The sequence below is a fragment of the Brachypodium distachyon genome, chromosome 3, assembly GCF_000005505.3.
Source record: "Brachypodium distachyon strain Bd21 chromosome 3, Brachypodium_distachyon_v3.0, whole genome shotgun sequence".
NCBI lineage: Eukaryota > Viridiplantae > Streptophyta > Magnoliopsida > Poales > Poaceae > Brachypodium > Brachypodium distachyon.
The window spans coordinates 35,751,472-35,777,680 of NC_016133.3; the positions used below are offsets into that span (position 1 = coordinate 35,751,472).

At 46.9% G+C, this 26,209-nt stretch overlaps 1 protein-coding gene and 1 long non-coding RNA gene across 2 annotated transcripts; both read right to left on the reverse strand.

Moving 5' to 3' along the window:
• Nucleotides 1–1,937: 1,937 nt before the first annotated feature.
• LOC100826259 (phospho-2-dehydro-3-deoxyheptonate aldolase 2, chloroplastic) lies at nt 1,938–5,410 on the reverse strand. The gene is made up of 5 exons (XM_003574300.4): nt 4,786–5,410; nt 3,642–3,919; nt 3,049–3,325; nt 2,587–2,832; nt 1,938–2,412 (listed from the first exon to the last, which is right to left on the reverse strand). Exons 1-5 carry the CDS (start codon nt 5,248–5,250, stop codon nt 2,143–2,145), a joined length of 1,536 nt encoding a protein of 511 aa, XP_003574348.1. The 5' UTR covers nt 5,251–5,410; the 3' UTR covers nt 1,938–2,142.
• Nucleotides 5,411–9,287: 3,877 nt separating this feature from the next.
• LOC112271814 lies at nt 9,288–10,782 on the reverse strand. Its single transcript, XR_002965272.1, has 2 exons — nt 10,473–10,782; nt 9,288–10,324 (listed from the first exon to the last, which is right to left on the reverse strand). It is a non-coding gene; the product is annotated as an uncharacterized LOC112271814 (long non-coding RNA).
• Nucleotides 10,783–26,209: the final 15,427 nt, after the last annotated feature.

The following is a 26,209-nucleotide window of genomic DNA, read 5'->3' on the forward strand; positions in this document are numbered from 1 at the left end:
CATGTATAAATAGTACGAGTAGTAAGACTTCCCCCCGTTGATTCCTAAAAAAAATAAAAATACGAGTAGTACTGCCCGTCGAGCCAGAAATAATTCATATAGGGGGTGGCGTTCGAAACAATACGTACGTACGCCGACTAGCTAGATTATACATTTAGAAGAGGAATGGTGGAAGCAATTTTCATCAGCTTACACGTCACGTACTTACGCCGTGCGCGGTGGATCACTAACTTGATGGAGCTAGTTTTGCATCGGCCCAGTCGTGATGCAACATATCAATCCCTTACACACACAAAATACAAAATCCTAGACGTAACGGTAATGTTGTGATGCAACATGTCAACATGACATTACCGTCACGTGTATGCAACATTTTCTTTCAATTCTCAGTCTCCATCGACGTGTATCTCGGGTTTTTTTTCCCAATGGAAGGAAAAATTGTAATTATGTCTTTCACTCTTCTCAGTTTTTTGGGGACTCTTTTTGTTTGTCTTAATTTGATTTTTTAAGATAAAACGGTCGATCCCTGCGATTCGATTAGAAGAAAGAATTGACCCCGTTTATAAGGAAAACCGGGCCGGAAAACGGATACAATACACGGTTTATTTAAGAAAAGCTGTGCGAAAAACCCTGACAATGAGCTTGTCTTAATTTGATCTGAAATTTTTGTGTGAGACCAGGTTTCCTCGGTATGGGTTCTTCTACTCAGGCCCCGTTTAGGCTGTTGCATTTGTGTGTGTGCAAGGGATTGATATGTAATTCAACTCCTCAAGTCTAGGAATTTGTATTTTGTGTGTGTAAGGGCATGTATAGTAGTCCTACGTAAGCTGTCTGGAAGAGATGGCACTTAGGATATTTAGTGAGTTGGATGACCGGGAAGGAGGAGAGATAAACATGTCGTCCTTAATTCAGCAGACAGACGATTCCCTTGAAATTCGCTGCCTAACGATGGCTTTTCACCCATTGTACGGATGGTGTCTGGTAACGCAAGAGAGCACTCTTTCAGCACAGCGTGATATATGCAGACAACTGAAAACAACAGGCCATTGTAGCATGAGTCGGTAATGCTATCTATAAACGATGTGGCTGTGTAGTGCAGACAAGTGCTGTCTAGACTAGCGTACATGCAGCATGTACAATGGCGCTGATTTAGGTGTCTATAAGTGACACTTTCGCTGAGGTGGAGGAAAGAGATTGAAAAAAGAGTGACAGATAATCTAATAGACAACATATAGACAGATTATTTACCATTGTCTATATTTTTTAGTATAAATTTTTTAGACAGCTGTCTAAAAAATTTAAGACAACATATAGCCTGCTGTCTATATTTTTTAGTATAAATTTTTTGACAGCTTACAGATAGACAATTGTATGTACCATCGGCAACACTATCTGTAAAATCAGATGCAAAAAATTATAGATGGATGGGTTTCTATACCTTTGTACATACGGAATTCTTCTTCTGCTCAGTATGGACTAAGTTCGTTGCCGTGCATCCATTGTCTTTTCACGTGGAAATTTGGTTATCCATATTCTTGCTTTTTGTCTGTTTGAAGCTAATACCTGGTAGCATCAAAAGCATGTTGCCCTGCCGGACCATTAACCTATCTATGTAGCCATAACCGATTCTCGAGGAATCAGACATGGTTTATCCATTTCAAAATATAGGACATAAATTTTGTTTGCTATCGAACTTTCCGAAGTTTGATCTAGCATATATATTTTTTGTTATACGATCGCTCAACCTTTAGAAAATTGACGGTCGGCAAAAGTTATACATCCTGCATTTTGGAACGGGTCAGTATTTTTCTTTTTGACGCGGTTGCAGCACACATATTTCTTTTTCCATAACCAAATACCAGGGGCGGATGTATTATAGATTTCCAGGGATTTAGTAGCCTCTTCTTTCACACTATTCCCACCAAAGGAAGATGGTGGAAAAAGAAATTTAACCAAGCACAGTGGGTATTTCAAGAAATAAAGAATAGTAGTACATGGTATTTAATTATTTTGAGAAATCTTCCTCGGTATTTCCAAAATCAGATGGTGCCTATATTACCCGAATAAGGTTATAGGTTGGAAAATCTATTACTCTATCGGCTGCAGATAATTTTTGCAGGGACGAAACATAAGCTTGATATCTTAAGCTTCTACTCTAGATATCAAGCTATTCCATGTCCTGTCTCTCTTATTCCTTAGCCTCTCAGCAATGGCGAAGGCCAGCTCGAGCGACTGTGACGCATTCAGCCTAGGGTCGCAGTGCGTGCGATATCGGGAGCTGAGATCATCGAAGGTCACCGTATTTGATCCACCAATGCACTCTGTAACGTTCTGCCCTGTCATCTCCAGGTGAACTCCTCCGGGGTAGCTCCCCTCTTGCTCATGAACATCAAAGAAAGCCCTAAGCTCAGCCTGCATAGCCATAAAGAAACAGTGAAAATTCTGAACCATGCCACCCCAAAGTTGCCAAGTTTGAAAATTGCCATTGAATGTCTCAATGACATTGTCATTGAAACAAATGGTACCAAACAATGATATTAAGTCGGTAGTTTAGTGCCAAATCATGCAAAAAGTTACAACACTTACCCTGATTGCGTCAAATGATCTTGTCTTGAGCCCGCACGGTGCACTGATGGTGTTCCCGTGCATGGGATCGCTGACCCAGGTGACAATTATCCCAGCTTGGCGCACTGCTCTGATCATATGGGGGAGCTTGACACGCATGTTCTCAGCCCCCATTCTTGTGATAAGTGTCAGCCTACCAGGCTTGTTGTGAGGATTCAAAATTTCACACAGTTCCACAAGCTCTGATGGCTCAAGCTTATCACTCACCTATATAACATAGACAAAGTTATTATGACTAGAGAATTTTTTAAACTAATATATGTACTTCATAGTGTAGAAAAACGATGTTTTCATTCCATCAGCCATAAATATAATCAAACTCTAATTTTAAACAAAGAAGTGTTCTGTTTAAGCCTGAGGGGTGAAGGCCACAGGATTGCAGGAGCTATGACTATTAAGCAATGATGTTCTCTTTTTTTTTACCTTTACACCAAGAGGATTGGAAATGCCACGGAGGAATTCAACATGAGCACCATCCAGCTGCCTAGTCCTCTCTCCAACCCAGAGCATGTGGGCAGAGCAGTCATAGTAGAGGCCAGAAATGGAGTCCTCCCTGGTCAGTGCCTGCTCGTATGGCAAGTGAAGACACTCATGAGATGTCCAGAATTCAGCTGTGGTCATCATGGGGTGCTGACGAGGCAGACCAGCAGCAAACATGAACCCAATGGCGTCTTGAACCCTCTGGGCAAGCTCCACATACCTGCTCAGTGAAAAACACAATGAGGTATTATCCAGCTTACTAGAGAATGGATACCACTAGGTATGATTTACAGTGGCATCATGAATATATCAAGTGACAGGGGAAAATAACTCAGCACCATTGAAAATATATGTGAATAGGAGAAATATCTAACATGAGGATGAAAAATGGGAGCATGACCACATGAGCCATGTGCCGATGATACATTTGATGGCATTTTACAATTCAACTGATCTTTGCAGTGTTTCAAAGAGTTTTGCATAACTATTTGGGAAGGGTATAGTCAATTGATAAGATTGGGTAGCAAATTGAGCACCTTTCTCCCTGCAAGCTGTGCCTCAAGAAGTCAAGGTTCCACTGGGTGACTCTCTGAAGATCGGCATATCCTCCATGGGCAAATCCTCTCAAAAGATTCAGGGTGCTCGCAGACTGGCTGTAGGCTCTGATCAACCTTTGAGGATCTGGTGCGCGCGATTTCTCGTCAAAAGCATCGTTATTGATGATATCCCCTTGATAGGAAGGAAGTGTCACTCCATCTATAGTCTCAACTGGGTTTGATCTTGGCTTTGCAAATTGGCCAGCCATCCTCCCAACCTGAAATATATAAAGCCAGAAATGGTTTCGTAAAACAGGAGGGATGTGATATGCAAAGATGGCATGTTGATCTCGTTTAAAAAAAAAGGATGCTATGTTGATGCTTTCTCTGCCAATCGTGAAAGGAGAATGGGTTAAGAGGCTGAATCTTGTTTCAAGAATGTTTCAATAGGAAGACTAGTGATGCTGATCCTAGTTTTCTTAATCTATAGATAAACATGATTAAATAGCATACATATGAAAAATTGTCAATCCTGATTTACAGGTGAGTTAAACCAATTCATGAAACAATTATCCACAACATGGCAATCTTAGTGCTTGACAATGTTGCCTCTGCAATGTCTATTTATTGAATCCTTAACCACAATTGAGTTTGGGATGATGAAAACCTGAACCCCAGTTGAGCATGCCATGATCATATTGAGAACAAGTGCTTTAGATACAGCAGAAGACTTAGCCATCTGAAAATTCTGATGCCGCAATGTCCAAACTATGCATTGGGGGTACAGTAACCAAATCTCCATTACAGTAATACATCAGTACAATTCACTGGTCAGAATGTTTGCTTTGAGCCCAAGCTTGCCCTACGTCCCTACCCCAAAAAAATGTATAGCCAAAATATTGGACAAGCCCTTGCTTGCCAACGAGTTGGCCAACTTTGAAAAGAAAATGAATTACAGTTAGCGAAAGGAAATAGACCAACCAAAATATTAGCTACCATCTAAACAAATTTTTTATTTTGGTCATGGCCAAAAAGATCTAGGCATGGTACATTTGGCATATACCAATAACCCTCGTTAATTGGGTCGTTATTTCCTCATAGAGAAGAAGAAACGAATGATCAATCAGCGATCAGGGAGTCGGACCTTGATGGTGGGCATCTGGCCACCGAAGGTGAGGACGACGGCCATCTGGAGCATGAGGCGGAAGGTGTCGCGGATGTTGTTGGCGCCGAACTCCTTGAAGCTCTCGGCGCAGTCGCCGCCCTGCAGGAGGAAGGCGCGACCCACGGCGGCATCCCCGAGCCGCTCCTCCAGCATCCGTGCCTCCCCCGCGAACACCAGCGGCGGGAACGACGCCAGCACGCGCTCCGCCTCCTCCAGCGCCGCCGCGTCCGGGTACTCCGGGATCTGCCGTACCGGCCGCGACCTCCAGCTGCCCGGCGCCCACCCACTCTCCGCCGCCGCGACCGACGTCGCGCGTACCAGCGGGCCTGCCCTAGGGCGCCGCGGCGGATCGGAGGCCGACGGCGGCGACCTCCGGCGGGTGGCGAGGACGAGCGGCGCGTGCGCGGGAACGGGCGGCGCGACGGGGAGAGCGGGAGCCGCCATTGCCTGATTGCCGCTGGCCCGCTGCGCGTTCGGGAGTGAACGGCGCGGAGGTGATCTAGATTCTAGAGGCGGCTAGACATTGCCGCGGGAAGCTGTAACGCGAAAGCCATATATGCATCGCAGTCGAAAAATTTGACAAAATGGGCATGCCTTTCTTCTCAGACGCACGTCTTTCTTCTTGTTAGACAAAAAATAGCACACTTTTCCTTCTTGACAAAATAGTATTTTTACTTTTTAGCCCATTTTCTCAACATGGACCCACATGTCTTTTTTTTATCACACAGCACCTGCATCTTACTGTTGATCGGCTGGATTTCACAGTCTGGCTGCGGACTCGTCCGGCTTAACTAGAAACGAACGAGACAGAGGAGGAAGAAGAAGAGGGACCGCCGCTTGTCGGACCGTGCCGGCCATCGGGTGCCAGCCTGAGCCCTCCGAGCGTGCACCCGATCCCCTCCGCGCCCCGCCGTCGGAGCCACTTTAAAGTTACTTTCTCTGATCTATAAAAATTGTCATGGTTTCGAATTAGTTTTATTTTAAATTCGTGCCAATCTTTATGAAACAGAGAAAATAATAAAAATCACGCACGTATACGTACATGAAAATATGAACCCATCAGGAGCAGACAGAACTTCTAATCCATCAGGAGCTTGAACTTCGGATCACAGAGCTAATTATTTAGATCCATCTGCCGCTGGCTGCAGGCCAACTGTGTAATCAAGCTACCGGAAAAAAGAACGGATCACGTTTCAGAGAGGAAGAGCGCAGCGAGGCAACATAGAATCAAGTCAGAGAGGAAGAGATTATGCATAGGCTCGGTCAAAACTCGCTCCGGAGGCGGCCTCGCGGCGGCCTCGTCTGGCGCGTGCGGCCGCGACGGCACCAGTGCGATCTCCTGTGGAGGCTGCGGTGATCAGTGCGGCGACGGCGGAGATCATTACTCCTGCAGAAGCGGCGGCGGCAACCACGTTCAGCGGCGATCTTTCTTCTTCCTCCTTTGTCTCGTTCGTTTCCCGTTAAGCCGTAGGAGTCTCAAGCCGCACCAGCTTCTGAATCCATCGATCAACATGAAGAGGCAGGGACAATGTGGTCCAGAAAAAAAATGACATGGGAGACCATGTCAGGGAAAATGGGCAAAAAAAAAAATGCTATTTTGTGAAGGAAATGCGTGCCATTTTGTCTAACAAAAAGAAAGGAATGTGTTTGAAGCAAGGTACAAAGAAAGGCGTGGCATTTGTCAAATTTCTCATGGTAGTCGCAGCGGCGCGGTCTAGTGGGAGGTCCGGCGGGACGAAGGATAGACAAAGAAATCAAGAGTCACGAACCGGGCCGCACCTCGGATTGGCAGCGACTTCAGTTCATTCCGACCTGTCGTTTTCTTTGTTTAGAAATGCACTTCACAAATACGGAGTATCATTACTGAATTGTACTCTCTCACTAAAACCATGACAAGTATTTAGGAACGGAGAGAGTAGAAGAAAGAGGGAACTGTACAGAGTGACGCGATCGCATCTCTTAATCATACGCTGCTTGTAATCTAAATTTCTCGCTATTCTTGTTCCTTTTTCTGTATTTTTGTGTAAACTGTTGGGTTGATTCTCTCAATCCCCTATTGTCAATTAAATAGTCCGATGCGACTGTTTCGTCAAAAGAAAAGATCTCATTTTACTCTCCCGTTTCTAATTGAAATGTTATACAGACAGTACATTGTTATTGTTTTATCTTTTAAGTTAAAATTTGTCAACTTTAATCAAATTTGTAAAATAAACACTACTCTAAATTAGGGCTACATTATGGGGGAAACCCATAAATGAGGAAATAAAGAAGTGCGACATAAAAAGGACGCGCTTGCCTGCACCCCAAATTTCGAACTGTACCTTCAAGTTCAACAAAGAAATAAATCAGGCGAATTACCTCCGAGCCGCAGACCGTGGAAGCATCTGCGCTACACCGGCCGGCCTCCAGCTTCCCGAGCTTTGATGTCCGACTCCCGCCCGGCCAGCCGCACGCGCCCGGTGGCCGCAGCCCGCGGGTGCGCAAGATTTCATTATGATTAAATTTCAAAGGGCAGTCGTCTCACAGAACCACGATTGTTTGTAATAGTTTCACAAAAACACAACTTTTGGGACAACTGATCTCAGAAAACCCTAAATTGGGATTTCGACAATATCCATATTGGTGGACTTATATCTAGGAAAGATTTCAAGTGTATGTGTTGACGTTATAATCGGCTAACAAGGACACAGGGACACGATTTACCCTACCAATTAGTAGAAGCATGATGTACAGCTTGCTAGATGAAAAGTTCATGTGGATCAGAAGTTTAAGCCTTGTTTCCTGGTGTATTTCATTCTTATGAAAATTCATTATAGTGAAACTTGATATGCAGCTGTGTAGAATTAAATATGTTCATGTTAATAAGAAGTTTATGCTTTTTTCCCTAGGCATATCACATTCTCATCGAAGTTTCATGTGCTAAACTGTAGATTCCTAACCTGAGACCTATCGAGTACAAGAGGTCCAGATTGTCTAGGAGCCGGAGGACTGTGAACAAAATGGGGAGGCGTCGAGGTGGGGCCTAGGTAAATCATTGCAGCAACAGTGGTCATCTTTACCTACGATTGCTGGGGCTTCAGCCACGTGTTCTTCTCCTATGCGGTTTCTCTGTATATGCCGGCCGCCGCCGCCAGGAAGGGCAAGCTAGGAAGGAGGACGACACGGTCAGTCATTCTTTTGATATTCCTCCTAATAGTTGTAAGGTAAAGATGTTATGCATGCAAGTTTATTCGGTTGTTATGGATGTGTGCATCACGTAATAATCTACTGATGTGGCAGTAGCATTTGATCTTTATGTATGATTGAAGATCGGTTAGCTTTTTTCAATATAACCTACTTGATTTAAGGCAAGTAAACAGCCCGTGTAAACTGCAGTCTATACAAGCTCGCACATTACAACGTGCTAATCATTTTTAGTTCTAGCTATCGTGTGCTAAGAAACTCTTATTTAGCTACACTTTAATGAAATGAGATCAATATTTACTGTTAACTCTTTCGTGAAATCAGGTTAATGTGTCCGTTGTGGGTACTTCTAGGTTTCTTTGTCAATATGCTTGCTCTGGTACGTACTTTGTCCACATGTCAAGGTTGAGATCCTAAATTCAAAATGAGCATCCGTTTCCCATTCCAGAATTTGTATTGGTTGCATCTTCATCAACTTTGTTGTTACATAAATTCTCTTGAAGTTATCTCTGTCGCATCTTAGATGAATAAAATGTATGAACTACTTTTATTGTCGTGGGAACCTTTGTTTAGTGGAAGCATTCGCCAAAAATACTTTTATGGGAGCTTCCGCTCAAGAAAATAGTTTTTTTTAACTATTCACTATGTCCATATGGTAAACTCAGTTGATAAAATAATTTCATGTGGTTGTGAGTACTAGGGGTACTATATTTGGATTTTGACCGACATGAATCCATTCTGTACGATTGAGTATGATGACTTTAGGGTGAAGTTTTGCATAGCTTATTGTTCGGCTGTATCTTTTGTGATGCATCGACTTTGAGTTTGTTATTGCCGTCGATATTGTGTTGCAGAGAAAGCAAATATTGAGGCCCAAGTGATAGCCAAGTGAAGCTAATGCATGGCATAGTTAAAGCTGGAAGAATAAATGGGTGTAAAGAGAGAGCAGGGGAGACTGTCTGCTTGTCATCTTCTGACTAGCAAGTTTTTAAGATTCACGAAACACACTAGATTTCCATTTCCCCCTCTGATTTGTTATATCTGGTTCAAATTATCTCAGTGCCTAATGACGAGTTCTTTTATTTTTAGGCCCATTTTGAGAAAGTACATTTTTCTTTAGTCATTCTTAGTGTTTTTTTTAGAATATCAGTCTCAGTCTTTTTTTCTAATAGATGATACACTAGCTTCTGTGTATTCTAGAAGAAAAGAAAAAAAAGTCTTAGTTATACAAGATGATGGTAGATGTAGTTATCTCTTAGTAATTTATTTTGTTACTATTTGGATGAAATAATGGTACAACTTTTCTTTTTTGACAACCAAATAATAATACGACTTCATTCAACGGCGCGGCGGAACGCACCATCATGTCTATGTCTAGTAGTAATAAAAGGAGGAGTGTTTTCTTCTTCGTCGTTCGTCAGTCTAAGTTTGCATTTTATCCCTTCCGTTTATACATAATCAACCCGCAGTCTACAACCCTGCACAGCGTTTCTCCCCAGTCCCCAAGCCGTCGAGGAAGTAAAATGCACCCAAGGTTCCTATTCTTTCGCAAAGGTGTCAAGTAGGTTCCTAATTTTTGAAAATGCACGTTTAGGTCCTCATTGTTTGTTAAGTGATTCATCTCAGGTCCCTCGCATGTATGTACAGCTCCGGCCGCATGACGTGGCTGCTACCTAGGTTTTGGGCCCACACGCCAAGCGACGACGTGGCGTTGCAATCTTACAGCCCCCTCCGCCGCTAGCGCGCCGCCTCATCGAACGCCAGTTAGGTGAGGAGAAGGAGAGAGGGCCATGAAATCAGAGGAGAATAGGTGGTGGTGGTGGTGGTGGGGGGGGGGGCTGTAAGATTGCAACGGCACGTCGTCGCCTGACGTGTGGGCCCAAAGGCTATGTGGCAGCCACGTCATGCAGCCGCAGCTGTGCATACAGGTGAGAGACCTGTGATGAACCACTTAACAAATAATGAGTACCTAAACATGCATTTTCAAAGATTAGGTACCTACTTGACACCTTCGCGAAAAAATAGGGACCTCGGGTGCATTTTGCTCTCGAGGAATTGTCTCACGGGGCCTCTGCGCGCCTCCGAGATCCACCGTTGCTGCCCACGTGGTAGAAGAAGCCGCCGAGGAAGCGCCTCCGGGATCACCGGCTCCACCCAAGTGGTGGAGGAAGCCGTCAATGAAGCACCTCGCTCGGCCTCTCCGCGCTTCCAGGAGCCGCCGGCAACATCCACGTGGTGGAGTACGCCGTCCAGGAAGCGCCTCGCGTGGCCTTTCCGCACCTCCAGGATCCACCGACGCCAACCACACGTTGGGGGAACCCGTCCGCTTAGGCGCCTGGACAAAAATTGGGGGACGCATCAGGTTGGGTAGGAGCAGGAGAGGGAGAGGCGGGCCGAGCCCTACGGCCGGCGGCGCTATCAGAGAGAATAGGCCGTGGGGAAATGCGTGGCTGCGTGGGGAAAGGAAGAGGATATTTTTTTACTGGTTCGGCCATGGCTCGAGTGTGGGGCAAGGTGACACAGCTGACTGCGCGCTCGTCCTCGCACCCTGCGACAAGAAGCCGTGTGGCTGTGGCATTTCTCTAAGTGCTTAATTTCAATGTGGAGTTGCTCCAAGGTCCAAGCACTTGCACATGCTCAAGAGATGAGGGACATAAATGCTCAGCTAAAGGAGACCATCAAGAACCATGATGGTGTGCAAGCGTTGCATGTTGAGAATCTGATGCAGCTAGAGGGAACGTTGGAGAAAAATGCTCATTTGGGGAGACCTTTGTCAGCTGCTACTATAGAGGTTGCAGGATTGGAACATGACAAGATTGCACTGAAAGAATCTTGCAAGCACCTTAAGTCCAAGATCAGTGGCCACCAGTCTGAGGGAAACATGTTCACTGCTCGGATTGAGGGTGTTAAGAGGCGTTGTCGAGATACTCCCGCATCACCCCGCCTTTGTTCCCGGGTGAAAACTCAAAGCCCTCGGACTCGGTGGCGGGAGCGCTAGCGGCGACGTTTCCCCCCTCGGGGGCGCCGTTGGGGGAACTCTTGATCTGCGGGTGAGGACATCTTGGTCAGCGACGGGGCTTTTGCTGGTCTGACACTGGTTTGTGTCGTCGTTGTCAGGCCTAACAAACACAATGTGTTTTTCTTTGTCCTAAAGATGGGTTGGTGAAAGACGGTGGCAGCTGACTCCAAAGTGTGCGCATGCGGCACACACTGGGATTAGCTTGATCGGTTCTGCCTTTGTGGCCTCTGAATATTCATGTTGGGCGGTGGTGCACGGTCAGGGCATACGGCCCGATAATCGCCACACCTTTCATCACGTTAGTAGGTTTAGCTGGGTGGCTGTGGGTTGTTTGATTGACGTATTTGTCTTGTCAAGCTTGTTAAATAAATCAATAAAAAATGGGCTAAAGTAAACACGGGGCGCTCATCAACTTGCACCGTTTCTGACAGATTCCTGCGCACACATCGGCCCCGGTTGGACCAGCTCTGCAACCATGGGCCGTCGGAACTATGAAGGCAGATATACAGTCATGAATACTGGGAGGGATGGAAAATACACGCAGATGGGGCCCGCGGCGGGGATCGAGAGCTTCGATTCGCGGCAAAGATAACGGGATCGCTGTTGCCCGGGATCTAAACGGAATTTTAGGCTCCAAAATCTGTCCAACCAGGGACAGATCCAAGGGGGGCGCCGGGGGGCTCCGCCACCCCCCCCCCCTAAGAAATTTCATTTTAGTTAATAGTTACGCAATCCCAACTCGCCCCCCTCATGTCAAATCTCTGGCTCCGTCCCTGTCCAACAAAGGATATGTCTCAACTTTGACTAAATTTGAATGCATCTATACACGGAGGGAGTACTCCAATTAACTATGCAAACATTCAAATCTTCATTTAACTCCTATGGGTCATCTCGTGATTAACCTTCATAAATTAAATGTGTCATTAAAGGTGTTAGAACTAAACATGTCTCCGTCGGCTTCACGCGTCGCCGTCGTTACTAATCAGCTGTCGCCCGGGATCTAAACGGAATTTTAGGCTACAAAATTTGTCCAACCAGGGACGGATCCAAGGGGGGCGCCGGGGGGCTCCCCCCCCTAAGAAATTTCATTTTAGTTAATAGTTACTAATTAGCTCATTAAAAATCACTTTAAAATAGGTGAAACCCTACTATCCGTCGTCGCCGTTGGGGTGAACTGTCGCGCCGGCCACCTTCTTCCACCAGCAATGTCGTGCGAGCATGCATAAGATCACTATGACCACGACCGCCACACAAAAGACGACTACGGTGATGAATAGCCAGTCATGTGGCGAGTGGCCTAGTTCGTCCAGCTCATTGTTCTCCATGAACTTGAAAAAAAATTTGAGATGACCTTCGTGTTAGTGTAGAACCGTAATCATGCTAAAATAATACTCTTAATGATAATTAAGAACAACTTTATAATTCGTCATTAAAGGAAATAGCACTGATGCAATTTGTAGAAGTCAATCTCGTTGAGTTTGTTACCCGGTTTCTAGCTGTTACTTTTACTGTTTTGCGTAGAGAATAACCAGTCCGTATGTGGACCATCTGGACATGCCATGTAATGGTGTGATCCACTTTTATCTCCTTTCCGTTTGTTAGTTGGGGGTCGCAGAGATCCGGTCGTGGGATGGCACGCCAGTAGTGGATCGAAGTGGCCTAGTCTGTTAGCGTCAATTTCGCATGTACTTCGCAGGAATAAAAGGAAGAGAAACTGAAAAGCAGCACAGGTTGTACGTTGCGCAAAACTCATGTGTCCTCTTCGTGTGTGCGTCTACTGGCGAGTGAGAGAGAGTAAGAGATCCTGCCCGTGTGAAAGGGAAACCTTGCCCCTGTATGGATTTTGATGAATGATGACAACATGGTTGAGGAACTAATGAGTTACATGAAGTGTTTCAGGTTTTAGTTCCTCAGAAGAGTTGGTTTAACCAGCATCGATGACCCCTAAAAATTGAAGTACAGGTACTGGCTTGAAGTATGGAGAGCTTAGTGAAGAACATGAAGCGTAGCATTTTTCATAGGTCTTTCTGTAGCTTTTTCTTCACTTGAGTATAGAAACGCCGTAGTATTAAGGGGGGTTTGAACTGGGGAGCTGGTTCAGGTGTGAAAGCGAATCATATGCCCCCGTATGGGTTTTGATGATTCATGACAAATTGGTTAAGGGACTAATGTGCAAATTGAGTATTTCAGATGCTTAGTCCCATGAATGAAGAGTTCCAACTGGCGTTGGTGATCCCTCAAAATTGAAGATAGGAAGAAGGCTTGACGCATCAATGCTTACAGGTAGGCTAAGGATGTTTTGTAGAATTTCTGTGAAGAATTGTCTTCACTTTGAGTATAGGACAAGCCGTACTATTAAGAGGGGTTCCAAGCAGTAAGCTGGTTGTGAAGAATAAATTTTCCTCATGCTCAACTTAGGATAAAAATGGTGTGTCTTCGTTCTGAAGAAAGTTGAGTCTAGGATGCTTCAAGATTCGCTGTCTTCATGTGTGAAGAAGAGCTCGAATGTTCCTGGATCAGTTTCTTCAGACTGAAGACTTGCTTTGTTTTCAAAATGAGTTTGAATTCAAAAGTGTTTGAAAAATGTGGTGTTTGCTTTTTGGTCTGACCAGTCAAACTATTCGTTACAATGACCGTTGGCACTTGAAGAAAAATGTCTTCGGTGGAAGACAGAGACCGTAGGTGTCTCGGGACCGATGGTGTCTCAATTCTTCAGTGGGTCCAACTGTTGGTAACGGCTAGTTTTTCCGGCCCGGCTATATAAGCGGCCGACCCCCTCTACCATTCGGTGGAGATCTCGAAAACGATTTTGTGAAGAAAAATCTTAGAGCTAAGCTGAGCTAAAGAAAATGATTTCTCCCTCCTAGCCGAACGTTGAAGAACTTATTACTCTTGGTGATTGGCAGCACCTAGACGGTTAGGCGTTGTTGAAGAGTAATCAAAGTGTGATTTGCCTCAAACAGTCTGTGAAGGCCTGAAGATCGCCTCTGTGAAGAAAGATCTATCACGAGTAACTGGGCGAAACTTTGGTCTTAGCTCTGGAGGATTGGGTGGACTTGTGTGCCCGCGAATCTTGTGTGATTCAACCCCCTCAACGGAGACGTAGGATTGTGCCAACAATCTGAACTTCGAGAAACAAATCATCATGTCTTTGTGTCCGCGTGATACCTTTCCTCACCTCTTTATCTTCAGTCTTCATTAACTATTTGCTTCAGTTTGAACTGTTCTGAACTGTCTTCAGTTACTGTTTTTCTTCACTATATTCCGCTGCTGTAACTTTGCTAAGTCTAAGAACTGCTTTTTGTCTTCACTGTTTCATCATGTTTGAAGAATCTGTTTTAACTTGAAGTAAAATTTGATAATCTTCCATTCACCCCCCCCCCCCCTTTTGAAGACATACTCGATCTTTCAAGGTGAAACCTATTCTTCATGTTCAGCTTAGGCAAAAACCATTTTCTGTGTGTGTGTTTTTCGTCGGAGTGAAGAATGAAGCACTTCAGGCTTCACAGGAACTTCCGCGTGAAGTCTTCACTCTGATTTCAAATGTGTTTCAAAATCTGTCGCTTTCGTGCTTGACCACCTAATCTAACCGTTGTGAGACAAAGTGATAAAATGTGAGCTGGAGTCTCAGGGATCACTTTATCCAACGGGTCACAACGGCTAGATCAGCCGTGGCCAAGGCTATATAAGACGACCCACCCCGAAGGAGTTCGGTGGTGATCCCTAGTGAGTTGTTTTGAAGAACACCTGATAAAACCCTTAGAGCTGAACTAAGCGTGAAGAATGGGATCCCCTCTCTAGCCGAGCAATTGAAGCTTGTTACTCTTAGTTATTGGCATCACCTAGACGGCTAGGAGTCAGCGTTGAAGAACAATCGAAGATTGTGATTTGCCATAAACCAGTCTGTGAAGGTCTGGAGATCTCAAGATCTACCACGAGTAACTGGGCGAGACTTAGGTCTTAGCTCAGGAGGATTGGGTGGACTTGTGTGTCCGTGAGTTTTGTGTGACTCAGCCCCCTCAACGGAGACGTCGGATTGTGCCAACAATCTGAACTTCGGAAAACAAATTCTTGTGTCTTCAGTCCCGGTGATTTCGTTCCTCAACTTTTACTCTATGTTGAAGTATAACTGATTCATTGTGTTTTGTCTTCATTGCTGCTGCTATAAAGTTGTTCATCTTTCTTCTTTCCGCTGCTACTCTAAAATTGTAAGTGTAATCACTGTTGTTGAAGTACTGTGTCTGTCTTCAGTCTTCATATTTCGAAGAAAGAATTAAAACTGGTCACATTCACCCCCTCTCTGTGACGTACTCGATCTTTCACTTGGTATCAGAGCAAGGCTTCCTTGTTTTGGTTTAACTACCTGAGAAAGAAGTATTTCTAAGGAAGGGAAGTTACCTGTTCTTAGTAGTACCAATTATGCTTTTTGGAAAAATCGCATTAAGACTCACATCATATCTACTGACCCTTGTGCTTGGGAAGCAGTCACAAACGGCTTTGTTGTTCCTCAGGGACCCATCTCTGGATATGATCCTATTTCTCTGAAGAAGTATCAAGCAAATGCCAAAACTTGTGATATCATCTTCTCAACTGTCAGTGATGCTGAGTTCAACAAAATCAGTAACCTTGTTGATGCAAAGAAGATTTGGGATCTTCTTGCTGAAGTCCATGAAGGGACAACCACTGTCAATGATTCTAGAGTTACTCGCCTCATCAGTTCGTTTGACAGACTTGTGCTTGAGCCCAATGAGACTGTTTCTTCACTCTACAACCGCATGAGCACCATTGTGAATGAACTGAATACTCTTGATGATCACAATATCACTGACTTGATGCAAAACAGAAGGTTTCTTCGAGCTCTCCCCATGGAGTACACCACTGTCTGTGAGTTGATCAAGCATAGGCCAGACTTCAAGGAGTTAACTCTCACCTGGGTGCTTGGAAGAATTGTGTCCTATGAGTTTGACCATGAAGAAAAGAGGTTGATCCATGGTTTGGGATCCAGTTCGAAGAAGAACAACATTGCACTCAAGGCCAAGAAATCATCCAAGAAGATTGTCAGCTCCAGTGAAGAATCTGAAAACTCATCTTCGTCTGATGAAGAATCCAACTCCAATGACGAGCTTGCTCTATTTGTAAAGAGGTTCAATAAGAAGTTTGGAAGTAAGGTGAATCAAGCTCCTCCAAGTTCCGGAAATCTGCTCATCGGAAGAAATCTGATATGGCCAAGAGAGCTTGCTTCAAGTGTGGCAAGAAAGGTCACTTCATTCATGAATGCCCCGAGAAAGCTGATGAAGACAAGGAGAAGAAAGGATTCAAGAAACACTCTCACAAGAAGAGCCATGACCGTCACAAGAAGAAGGATCGGAAAAAGGACTCTGTTGACAAGAATAAGGGGAAGTATTACTCTAAAGCACACGTTGGTGAATGGAACTCAGATTCTTCATCATGTGAAGAATCATCTGACTCTGAGTCTGAAGACGGCGTCGCCGGATTGGCCATAGGTATTACATCTGCTAGAGAGAAGACTTCACTGTTTGACTCTGCAGATTCATCTGAAGATGCCTCCGGAGACGATCGCACCTCACCATCATGCTTCATGGCAAAATCCTCTAAGGTATCATCTCCTAGTGAAGAAGTAAATTCTAGTGATAATGATTAAACTGATAATGAAGAATCTGAACCCATGACATATGAAAGACTTCAGTTCATCGTTGAGAAGCAAGAAGACCTGCTTATCACTTAGATCAAGAAGAACACTAACATGGCTAATGAACTCAAAAGACTCAAGTCTAAGTTTCGGGCCATGGAAGAGGCTCATAAGGATCTGAAGAAAACTCATGCTGAGATTAGTCTTAACTATGTTTCGATCAAACTCGAGCATGATAATCTTAAGATTTCTCATGAGGACCTCAAAACTAAGAATCTTGATCTCAACGCTAAGCTAGTCGACTTACCTCAAAACGGTGATTCCTCTGAAGTATGTTCTAAATGCAATTCTTCATTGAACAACATTCCTCAAATCACTACTTCACATGCTGTGACTCAAACTGATTTTCCTGATTCACCTGATATTACTTCTAGCTTTACTATTATTGATGAATCTTGCACTGCTGTCACTAACCCTTCACCTAGTGATCTCTCACTGGATGAAGAAAATGCTAAGTTGAAGAAGCAGATTGAGGCTGGTATCCTCAAGTGTCACCAAGGGACTGAAACCTTGAACCAGATTCTTAGTCTTCTAATTACTCGCTGACGCAAGGATGGTATCGGTTTTGAGAGGAAGTACAATGTTAAGGGTGATGCTTGGCTCCCTGAGCAAGATCCCCCTACAAAGTTTGTCCAGGGAAGAGGGAAGTATACTGAGGTTCCTCCATTCATGGGAAATCTGAATCCTCGCAAGGATGCTTCAACGCGTCCTAATACTTCACGCGCTTACCCGATATTCCACATTAATGATTCTTACATTCTGAAGATGGGTAAGGATAATAAAGTGAGAGCTAATTTCACTGGAACAATAATGCATGGAGAACATGCAAAACCTCAAATTTGGGTGCCAAAATCTGTCATTGCATTTTTCCGTGATGCCTTGTGTTCTTCAAGTTCTACTAACGTGCAGGAACCCATGAAGACATGGGTGCCTAAACGAGCCTAACTTTCTTCGTAGGCATATGCATCCGGAGGAAGAGAGTGGGTCATGGACTTCGGATGTACGAATCACATGATCGGTGAGAAGAAAATGTTTAGCTCTTTAGAACTTGGTCCTCAACATCATGAGAACATCACTTTTGGTACAATGGTAAGGGAAAGGTAATTGGTCTTGTCAAAGTTGCTATACCTAAGGTGTTGTTGTTCTCGACAACAATTAGAGTAAGGGGTGCCAAAGCTCGGTGGCACAAGTACGAGTATAAAAGTAGGACGTGTACGCCGGCCTTATAGCGAAGGTCGCCGTACACTTGGACAAGTTGACATGTCGATATTTTTTTAATAGGTTCGGTCGACCCTGCGGGTGCGACTTGGTCCTATGTTAGAGAGGCTTCGAGGGGGTCGTTAGCCAAAGCGTTCGGGTCGATCGAGGCTCCCCGAATCACTTAGCGAGAGGTCGAAAGGGGCCGCCTCGTACGTGGGCCGAACGAGGCTACCCGAATCACTTAGCGAGAGGTCGAAAGGGGCTGCCTCGTACTTGGGCCGAACGAGGCCTCCCAAGTAGCGAGGTCAAGATACCCTTAAAACTCTAACCCGATTCCCTCTCCTTCGGGCTCGGTCCGAACGAGGCTTCCCGAGATCAGCATATGATGTTTTCCTAGAATTTTTTTTGCCGCTGTCCACGGTTAGCTCTCGCGGGACACCATATCAGCATATGATTATTTCCCAGAAAAAAGTTTGAACGGCCTGTGACGTGATCTTGCCAAGCGGCGTTACTTCTATCCATTTGGAGAAGTAATCAATCGTCACCACGAGGTACTTGCAGCCCCCGTTGCATGCAGGGAAAGGCCCGAGGAGGTCCATTCCCTAGCGGTCAAATGGCAATGGTATCGGGATATTCTTCAGGGAAGTCACGGGCGCATGAATTGACTTAGCCATTTTCTGGCAAGCTTCACACTTCTGCAATATGGAGATTGCGTCTTGCACCATGGTGGGCCAATAGCCCTGACGTAAGGCTTTTGCCGCGGTGGCCCTTGGCGCAAGATGGTGGCCGCATATCCCTGAATGAATTTCCAGGAGGAGCTCGGCTCCTCGGTCAAGAGTTATGCACTTAAGCAACGCGGCCGCTCCTTTCTTGTATAGGATGCCGTCGAGGAGGACGTACATCTTGGCTTTTGACAGCAGAGTTTTAGCGCTTGGGCCTTCCGCTTCTTTGTCTACCTCGTCTTTCAAGACGCGGATAATGGGTGTCTTCCAAGAGGGTGGAGTGTCGATGACCATGCTGGTCTTTGAAGCTTCGTCAAGGGCGTCGGCTTCTTCCTTTATGGATGGGACGCGAATTACTTCGAAGAATGCACCGGGAGGCAGCGGTTCTTTGGAACCGGCCGTTCGGGCTAACCTGTCAGCCAGGTGATTTTCTCCTCGTGGAATGCGCCGCTCCTCTATGCCCAAGAAATACCGTTCCATCTTGCGAACTTCTTCGATGTATTTCTTCATTCTTTCATCAAGGCATTGATATGACTTGTCCATTTGGTTTATCACCAGTTGGGAGTCTCCCTGGATGAGAAGGTGTCGGACTCCCATGGCCTTGGCCAGTCAAAGTCCGAGAAGTAGCGCCTCGTATTCTGCCATATTGTTGGTGGCATTGAAGTCAAGATGGGCGGCGTATTTCAAGATCTTTCCTTCGGGGCTGATGAGTATAACTCCAGCCCCCGCACCGTCGAGGCGCTTAGAGCCGTCGAACCTCATTATCCAATGTGGTTCGGGGGGCTCGGTCTTGGATGTGATTTCTTCGGGCGAGGCTGGTGGAGCATGCCACTCGGCCACGAAGTCAGCCAGGACTTGGGATTTTATGGCCGTTCTCGCCGTGAGTTCCAACGATAAAGGCGCCAATTCTGTTGCCCATTTTGCGATTCCTCCGGTGGCCTCTTTGTTGCCGAAGACTTCCTTGAGTGGGAATGTAGTTGGCACCATGATGGTGTGGCCCATGAAGTAATCACGGAGCTTTCGAGAGGCCATGAGGAGGGTATATGCAATCTTCTCGATCTGGGTGTACCGACCGTTTGCTCCTCCTAAAGCTTCGCTTACGTAGTACACCGGGCGTTGTGACCCATCTTCTTCTTTCACGAGTGCGGCGCTTACGGCGACCGGGGTCGCGGTGAGGTATACGAGCAAAGGCTCCCCCTGTTTTGGGCTCATGAGAAGTGGAGGGGTCGACAAATAGGTCTTGAGCTCTTCGAAGGCCCTTTGTGCTTCGTCGGTCCACTCAAAGTTGTTGAGGCTCCTTAGGGCTTTGAAGAAAGGGAGACCTTTTTCGGCTGATCGGGCGACGAATCGTCCTAGGGCAGCCATTCTTCCCGCTAGGTGTTGCACGTCTTTGACGGAGCGAGGAGGTTCCATCTCCAGGATGGCCCGAATTTTTTCCGGATTGGCCTCGATCCCCTGTTGGGAGACAAGGAAGCCTAAGAGTTTCCCTCCTCGAACTCCAAATTTGCACTTTTCCAGATTGAGCTTCACGCCGTACTTGCGGAGATTGTCGAAGGTTTCACGAAGGTCCTTGGGATGAGTTCCCGCAATTTGACTTTTGATGACGGCGTCATCAACATATACTTCGGCGTTCCTCCCCAATTGTTCCTTGAGGATAAGGCTGACGAGGCGTTGGAAAGTTGCGCCGGCGTTTCTCAAACCAAAAGGCATCCTGCGATAGCAGAAGGTGCTGATGGGAGTGATGAAGCTGGTTTTCTCCTCGTCTTCCTTGGCCATGTGGACTTGGTGATATCCTGAATAGGATCCAAGAAACTCAACCTCTCGCATCCCGTCGTGGAGTCGACCAGTTGGTCGATCCGAGGGAGCGGGTAGTCGTCCTTGGGGAACGCCTTGTTCAGATCGGTAAAGTCGACACACATTCGCCACTTGCCATTGGCATTCTTCACCAAGACAGGATTGGCTAACCATTCGGTGTGCCAAACTTCTCGGATTAGCCCGGCGTCGGAAAGTTTGGCAATTCTCGCTTGATGACCTCGCATCGCTCGGTGGAGAGTTTCCGAAGTTTTTGCTTTACGGGAGCTTTGTCGGGCCTTACGGCGAGGCGATGCTCCATGACGTCGCGCGGGACTCCTCCCATGTCAGAAGGCGACCAAGAGAAGAGATCGAAATTCTTGCGAAGTAGGTAGACGAGTTCTTCCTCAAGTTTACTCGGGAGGTCGGCCCCGATCTTCACCGTGCGCGTGGCGTCTTCTTGGGAGGCGCGTACTTCCTTGAGTTCTCCTTCGGGGAGGGGCTTAGGGGCTTGAATTCTCCTTCGGGGAGGGGCTTAGGGATGTAGCGTTTCCGGATGCTCCTCCATTCGAAAGCATGTTGATACTCTTGGATGATTCTCCCTTTTTGGCGCACTTGGTCTCATGGCGGTAGAGAGTCTTCCTGTCAGAAGATTTCTCGCCGCGGACCGCTATCACGCCTTTTGGGCCCGGGATCTTCATACACAAGTTGTGGTGGACGGTGGCGCAGAGACGGTTTAGCGTAGTCCTCCCGAGGATGGCGTTAAAGGAGGCCTCCATGTCCACTACGTCGAAGCGCACGAGCTCGGTTCGATGATTTGTGGCGTCCCCCAAGGTCATGAGGAGCTCAATTTGTCCGAGCGGCTGAATGGACTTCCCCGGTACGAAGCCGGTGAGAGGATAAAGGGATGGCTGCAACGAGCCGTCCTTGTATCCCCCTCGTGGTTCCATCAGCTTCTTCAAAGTGCTCAGATATAGGATGTCGGCGGAGCTTCCGCAATCCACCAGAATTTTTTTGAGCTCACAATTGGCGACGATTGCCGTCACGAAGAGGGCGTCGTCGTGCGGGAAGCGTATCCCCTTGGCGTCTTCCTCGGTGAAGGTGATTGGCACGCTTGCCCATTTTGATGGTCGTGTCGGGGTGAAGGTTCCCACGACATTGACTTCGCGAGCATACTCCTTACGCTGTCGCTTCGATCCCCGGCCTGTGGCGGAGCCCCCGAGTATCACTCCGACGTGATGCGCAGGTTCTTGAAACGGGAGGTTGTCTTCCTTAGGTGCTGGGTTAGCCACGAGGACGTTGGCGGGGCGTGGAGCCTCGGCAGTTTTTTCATCCTTGCGTCGGGCCTCCATTCGTGCCTGGAATTCTTCGCGAGACGCAATGAGAGTGTTGCACTCCTCGGTGCTATGGCTTGCCGAGTTGTGGATGAGGCATCTCCCAGTTCCTCCCTCGGTCGGACGAGGTGGCTTCTTGGGTTGCCAGGTCTTTTGGGATGATGCTTGTCCTTCGACGGTGAAGATTTTTTCCGGGCTTGGTCGCCGGCGTCCTTTTTCACCTACCTCCTCTTCTTCTTGGAAGATGAAGCAGGCGCAGGGGGTTTGTCGGACGAGGGAGTTCCTTCGGGAGCGGCGCGTGGCGCGTCCTTCTTAGCAATGTCCCCGTCTTCGCCTCGGACGTATTCCTGCAAGATCCGATAAAGCTCCTCGGTCATCGTTGGAGGATTGCGATTTAGGGCCCGATTTACTTCTCCTTCAAGAAGGCCTTGCATGCATGTGTCGATCACGGTGGTCGACGGCGGGTTGGCGATTTGGCTTCGTACCTTCGCGAAGCGATGGAACAAGCCTCGGAGGGATTCCCTCGGCTTTTGTTTCACGGCATATAGCTTGTGAGCCTGTACGGGTTCTTTGAGGTTTCCATGAAAGTTGGCCATGAAGACCTCTTGGAGGCATTCCCACGAGGGCACGGAGTTCTTCCGCAGGTTATAAAACCAAGTTTGCGCCATTCCAGTGAGCGCGAGCGGAAAGAGGTTGCACATCTCGACGGGACCTCCCCTGGTGGCCCGTATGGCGGTGGAGTAGACATCCAAAAATTGAAAAGGATTCGACTCCCCGTCGTACGGCCGTATTGTGGGTGGCTTGAACCTTGGCGGAAAAGGCGCGTCTTGGATCTCCCGCATGAGTGGGTCGCAGGTCGGCCGATTCTTTTGATTCCTTCGGTGGCGAGGTCCTCCCTCGTCGCTTTCGTCGCTAGAGGGGTCGCTTGGAGAATGATCTCAGCGTTTTCTTGGAGGGTTGGAGCGTCGACGGGAATTACTTTCGCCGCCGGCACGGGCTCCGGTTTCTGCCACTTGCTCGTTTCCATGCACGCTGGGGTCTCGTTCCCCGCGAGGCGCAGCTTGAGGTGGTACCTGGTGGCCGCCTTGTTCGACCCCGACGGGGAGAGCAAGAGACGCTTGTGGGGCACTCGCAAAGCGAGGTTGATGTTGAGTGTGTGCGACTTGGAGAGCGCCTTGCGGCGGAAGCCCCCAATAAGGATGATACCAAGTAGCTCCTTGGGCGATCGCGGCGAGCACCAATGGAGGTAATCCCGGGTTGGAAGGGTCGTAGGCCGGGACTCCTTGGTTTTCAGGCGCGGATCCTCCCGATGCCACATTGTTTCCTCTTGTAGGTTCCGAGGGCAGGGTCACCATCGGTTGTAGGGAAGGTGGCGCGAAGCCCATCGAGCGAGACATGCCGAGTTCCGTCTCCCTTGCGGGGGCGGCAACCGTAGACAGCTCGCCGATCCTTGCCACTACGTTGGTGAGTGTCGAGGGACCGCCTACGACGGTTTCGAGCACCTCGGTTCCTTCCGGGACGGCCGGTAGCGGAGGGGCGACCGTGACTTCTGTTGTGGCGACCATGCTTGCGGCGACGTCCTGAGTGGTGAGGGTTCCTTCTTCCTCGGGAGCCTCCGAGGCACTTGCTTTCTTCGTTTGCAGCCGTGTAGACTTCACGGCAAGTTGGGGACCCGATGAAGTAGGCTTCGTCAGGGCCATTAAATCTTCAATTGCGGTGAGGGTTCCCCACGGTCGGCGCCGCTGTTGTTGTTCTCAACAACAATTAGAGTAAGGTGTGCCAAAGCTCGGTGGCACAAGTACGAGTATAAAAGTAGGGCGTGTACGCCGGCCTTATAGCGAAGGTCGCCGTACACTTGGACAAGTTGACACGTCAATATTTTTTGAAAAGGTTCGGTCAACCCTGCGGGTGCGACTTAGTCCTATGTTAGGAGAGGCTTCGAGGGGGTCGTTAGCCAAAGCGTTCGGGTCGATCGAGACTCCCCGAATCACTTAGCGAGAGGTCGAAAGCGGTTGCCTCGTATTTGGGCCGAACAAGGCTTCCCAAGTAGCGAGATCAAGATACCCTTAAGACTCTAACCCGATTCCCTCTCCTTGGGGCTCGGGCCGAACGAGGCTTCCAGAGATCCCGAAACTAGAGCTCCTCTCAAAGAGGCTCTCTAGCCCTCTCCCCTTGAATTTATTCAAGTGAGAGTGAATGGTACATGCCCCCAGGGGGGAATATTTATAGCCTAGGGGTCCGTGACAAAAGGCCATGACTACCTTTGGGGAAGAGAGAAAAGTGGGGGCAAAATGGTAAAAATAGCTTCTTGGTGCATAGCTTTTGTGTGCACCATGTGAGAAAAGTGGGGCTTGGTCCATTGTCCATCATGAACTAAGGGCCCCCTCCTCACACCTTTTTTGCCCCTATTCTAGCTCATTTGACCCTTTGACATGGCATGAGAGGCTTGATTTGTTGACTTTTCTTCCTTTGTCATGTAGGATTGACCGTGCCATGTGGTCGTCTTGACTCGTGCTTGGGAAATGTTGACCTAGTCGTCGCCACGTAGAATTTACGGCCCGGCCCATATAGGGGTTTTATTTTACTACAACATAAGGAAAATGACTTGTCTATTAATGAACTTCTTGTTGAATCACTTGGATATAATCTTCTATTTGTTGCTCAACTATGTGATCATGGACCAATCGTTTGCTTCACAAGACCATATGTGTATGTTATTTCAGAAAAGGATAACTCTTTTGTCTTCAGACGGCGAAGAAAGGGTAATCTCTATCTTGTAAATTTTGAAGACTCCTCATACTCACCCCCTACGTGTCTAGTTGCAAAATCATCACTAGGGTGGCTCTGGCATAGAAGACTCGGTCATGTGGGCATGAAGAATTTGAGCAAACTTGTCAAAGGCGACCACATTCGAGGTTTGAAGAATGTTTCTTTTGAAAAGGATCGTTTATGCAGTACGTGCCAAGCTGGGAAGCAAATCGGAGCATCTCATCCTGTGAAGAACGTCATGTCTACTTCAAGACCTCTCGAGCTGCTTCACATGGATCTTTTTGGTCCTACAACTTACATGAGTATAGGAGGTAACTCATATGGATTTTTGATTGTTGATTATTATTCAAGTTTCACATGGGTGTTCTTTTTGGATGATAAGAGTACAGTAGTTGAGATCTTCAAGAAGTTTGCACAAAGAGCCCAAAATGAGTTTGAAGTATCCATCAAGGGCGTGCAAAGTGACAATGGAACAGAATTCAAGAACCTGATGATGGAAGAATTCCTCGATGAGTTTGACGTGAAGCATGAGTTCTCTGCACCTCATGTTCCTCAACAAAATCGGGTGGTGGAGAGGAAGAACCGCACATTGATTGAAATGGCCCGGACTATGCTGAACGAGTACAAGAATCCTGACCGTTTTTCGGCTGAAGCCATAAACACCGCTTGCCATGCTTCAAATCGCTTGTATCTTCATCGACTTTTGAACAAAACTCCATACGAGCTCATCTCCAACCGCAAGCCTGATGTGTCATACTTCAGGGTCTTGGGTCGGGGTGGCCCGATCTTTCGATGAGATTGATAACTCTCGATTTGGGTAGGAGGTGACGTTGACGATCCAACTACGGCCTAGAAGGCAGCGCCTTAGCAATCGATACACCAACTCCAGAGGGTTATTGATCACGCGGGGGCACGATCAACCTGACCACGAAGGTCTTCGTTCCTGCAAGCAATCGAAAAACAAGCAAGAAGAAGATAAATAGCATATGCAATCAAACATTGCGAGTATACTATATCAAACCAATGTCTCAACGAGACGATAAGTTGGGGTTCCGAAAGCGGTAAACAGGTGGTCTAACCGACACACGCGATTACATGAAGTAGTAGCGATGGCTAACTTTTAACTAAACAAAACCCAAGGCTCCTTAGGGGGGCTCATGGGGTATATAAAGGAGGAGGAAGAGATATTTTCGTCCACCTTGAGTAAGGAGGCCGAAATCCAACTCTATCTCTATCTTTCCTAACAAACTACAACTCTTTAGGAAACAGAAAAACAAATCCTTTAGCTTGTTTTGTCTGCCACGGTCAGCACAAGTCGAATCTCTTGATGGGGCCAGATCCGTTAGAAAGGTCTTGTAATTACCTTTCCAACAAGTACTTGTTTGCTTGATTTGGACTCTGGCGGAAGCAAATGCTACATCCTCAACAAAAAGAATAGACGAGCTAAGTTTGATTATAAATATGACGAAGGTTTCTTCTTGGGTTATCCCTCGAATGCACATGCTTATTGAGTCTTCAACAACACCACAAAAGTTGTTGAAATTTCTAAGGATGTGCAGTTCGATGAAGCAAACGGCTCCCAGGAAGAGCAATTGCAATTGTCTGTAGATATTAAAGAAATTTCAGGAAATATCCAAAAAATGGCAATTGGTGATATTCGTCCAGAAGAAGTCAA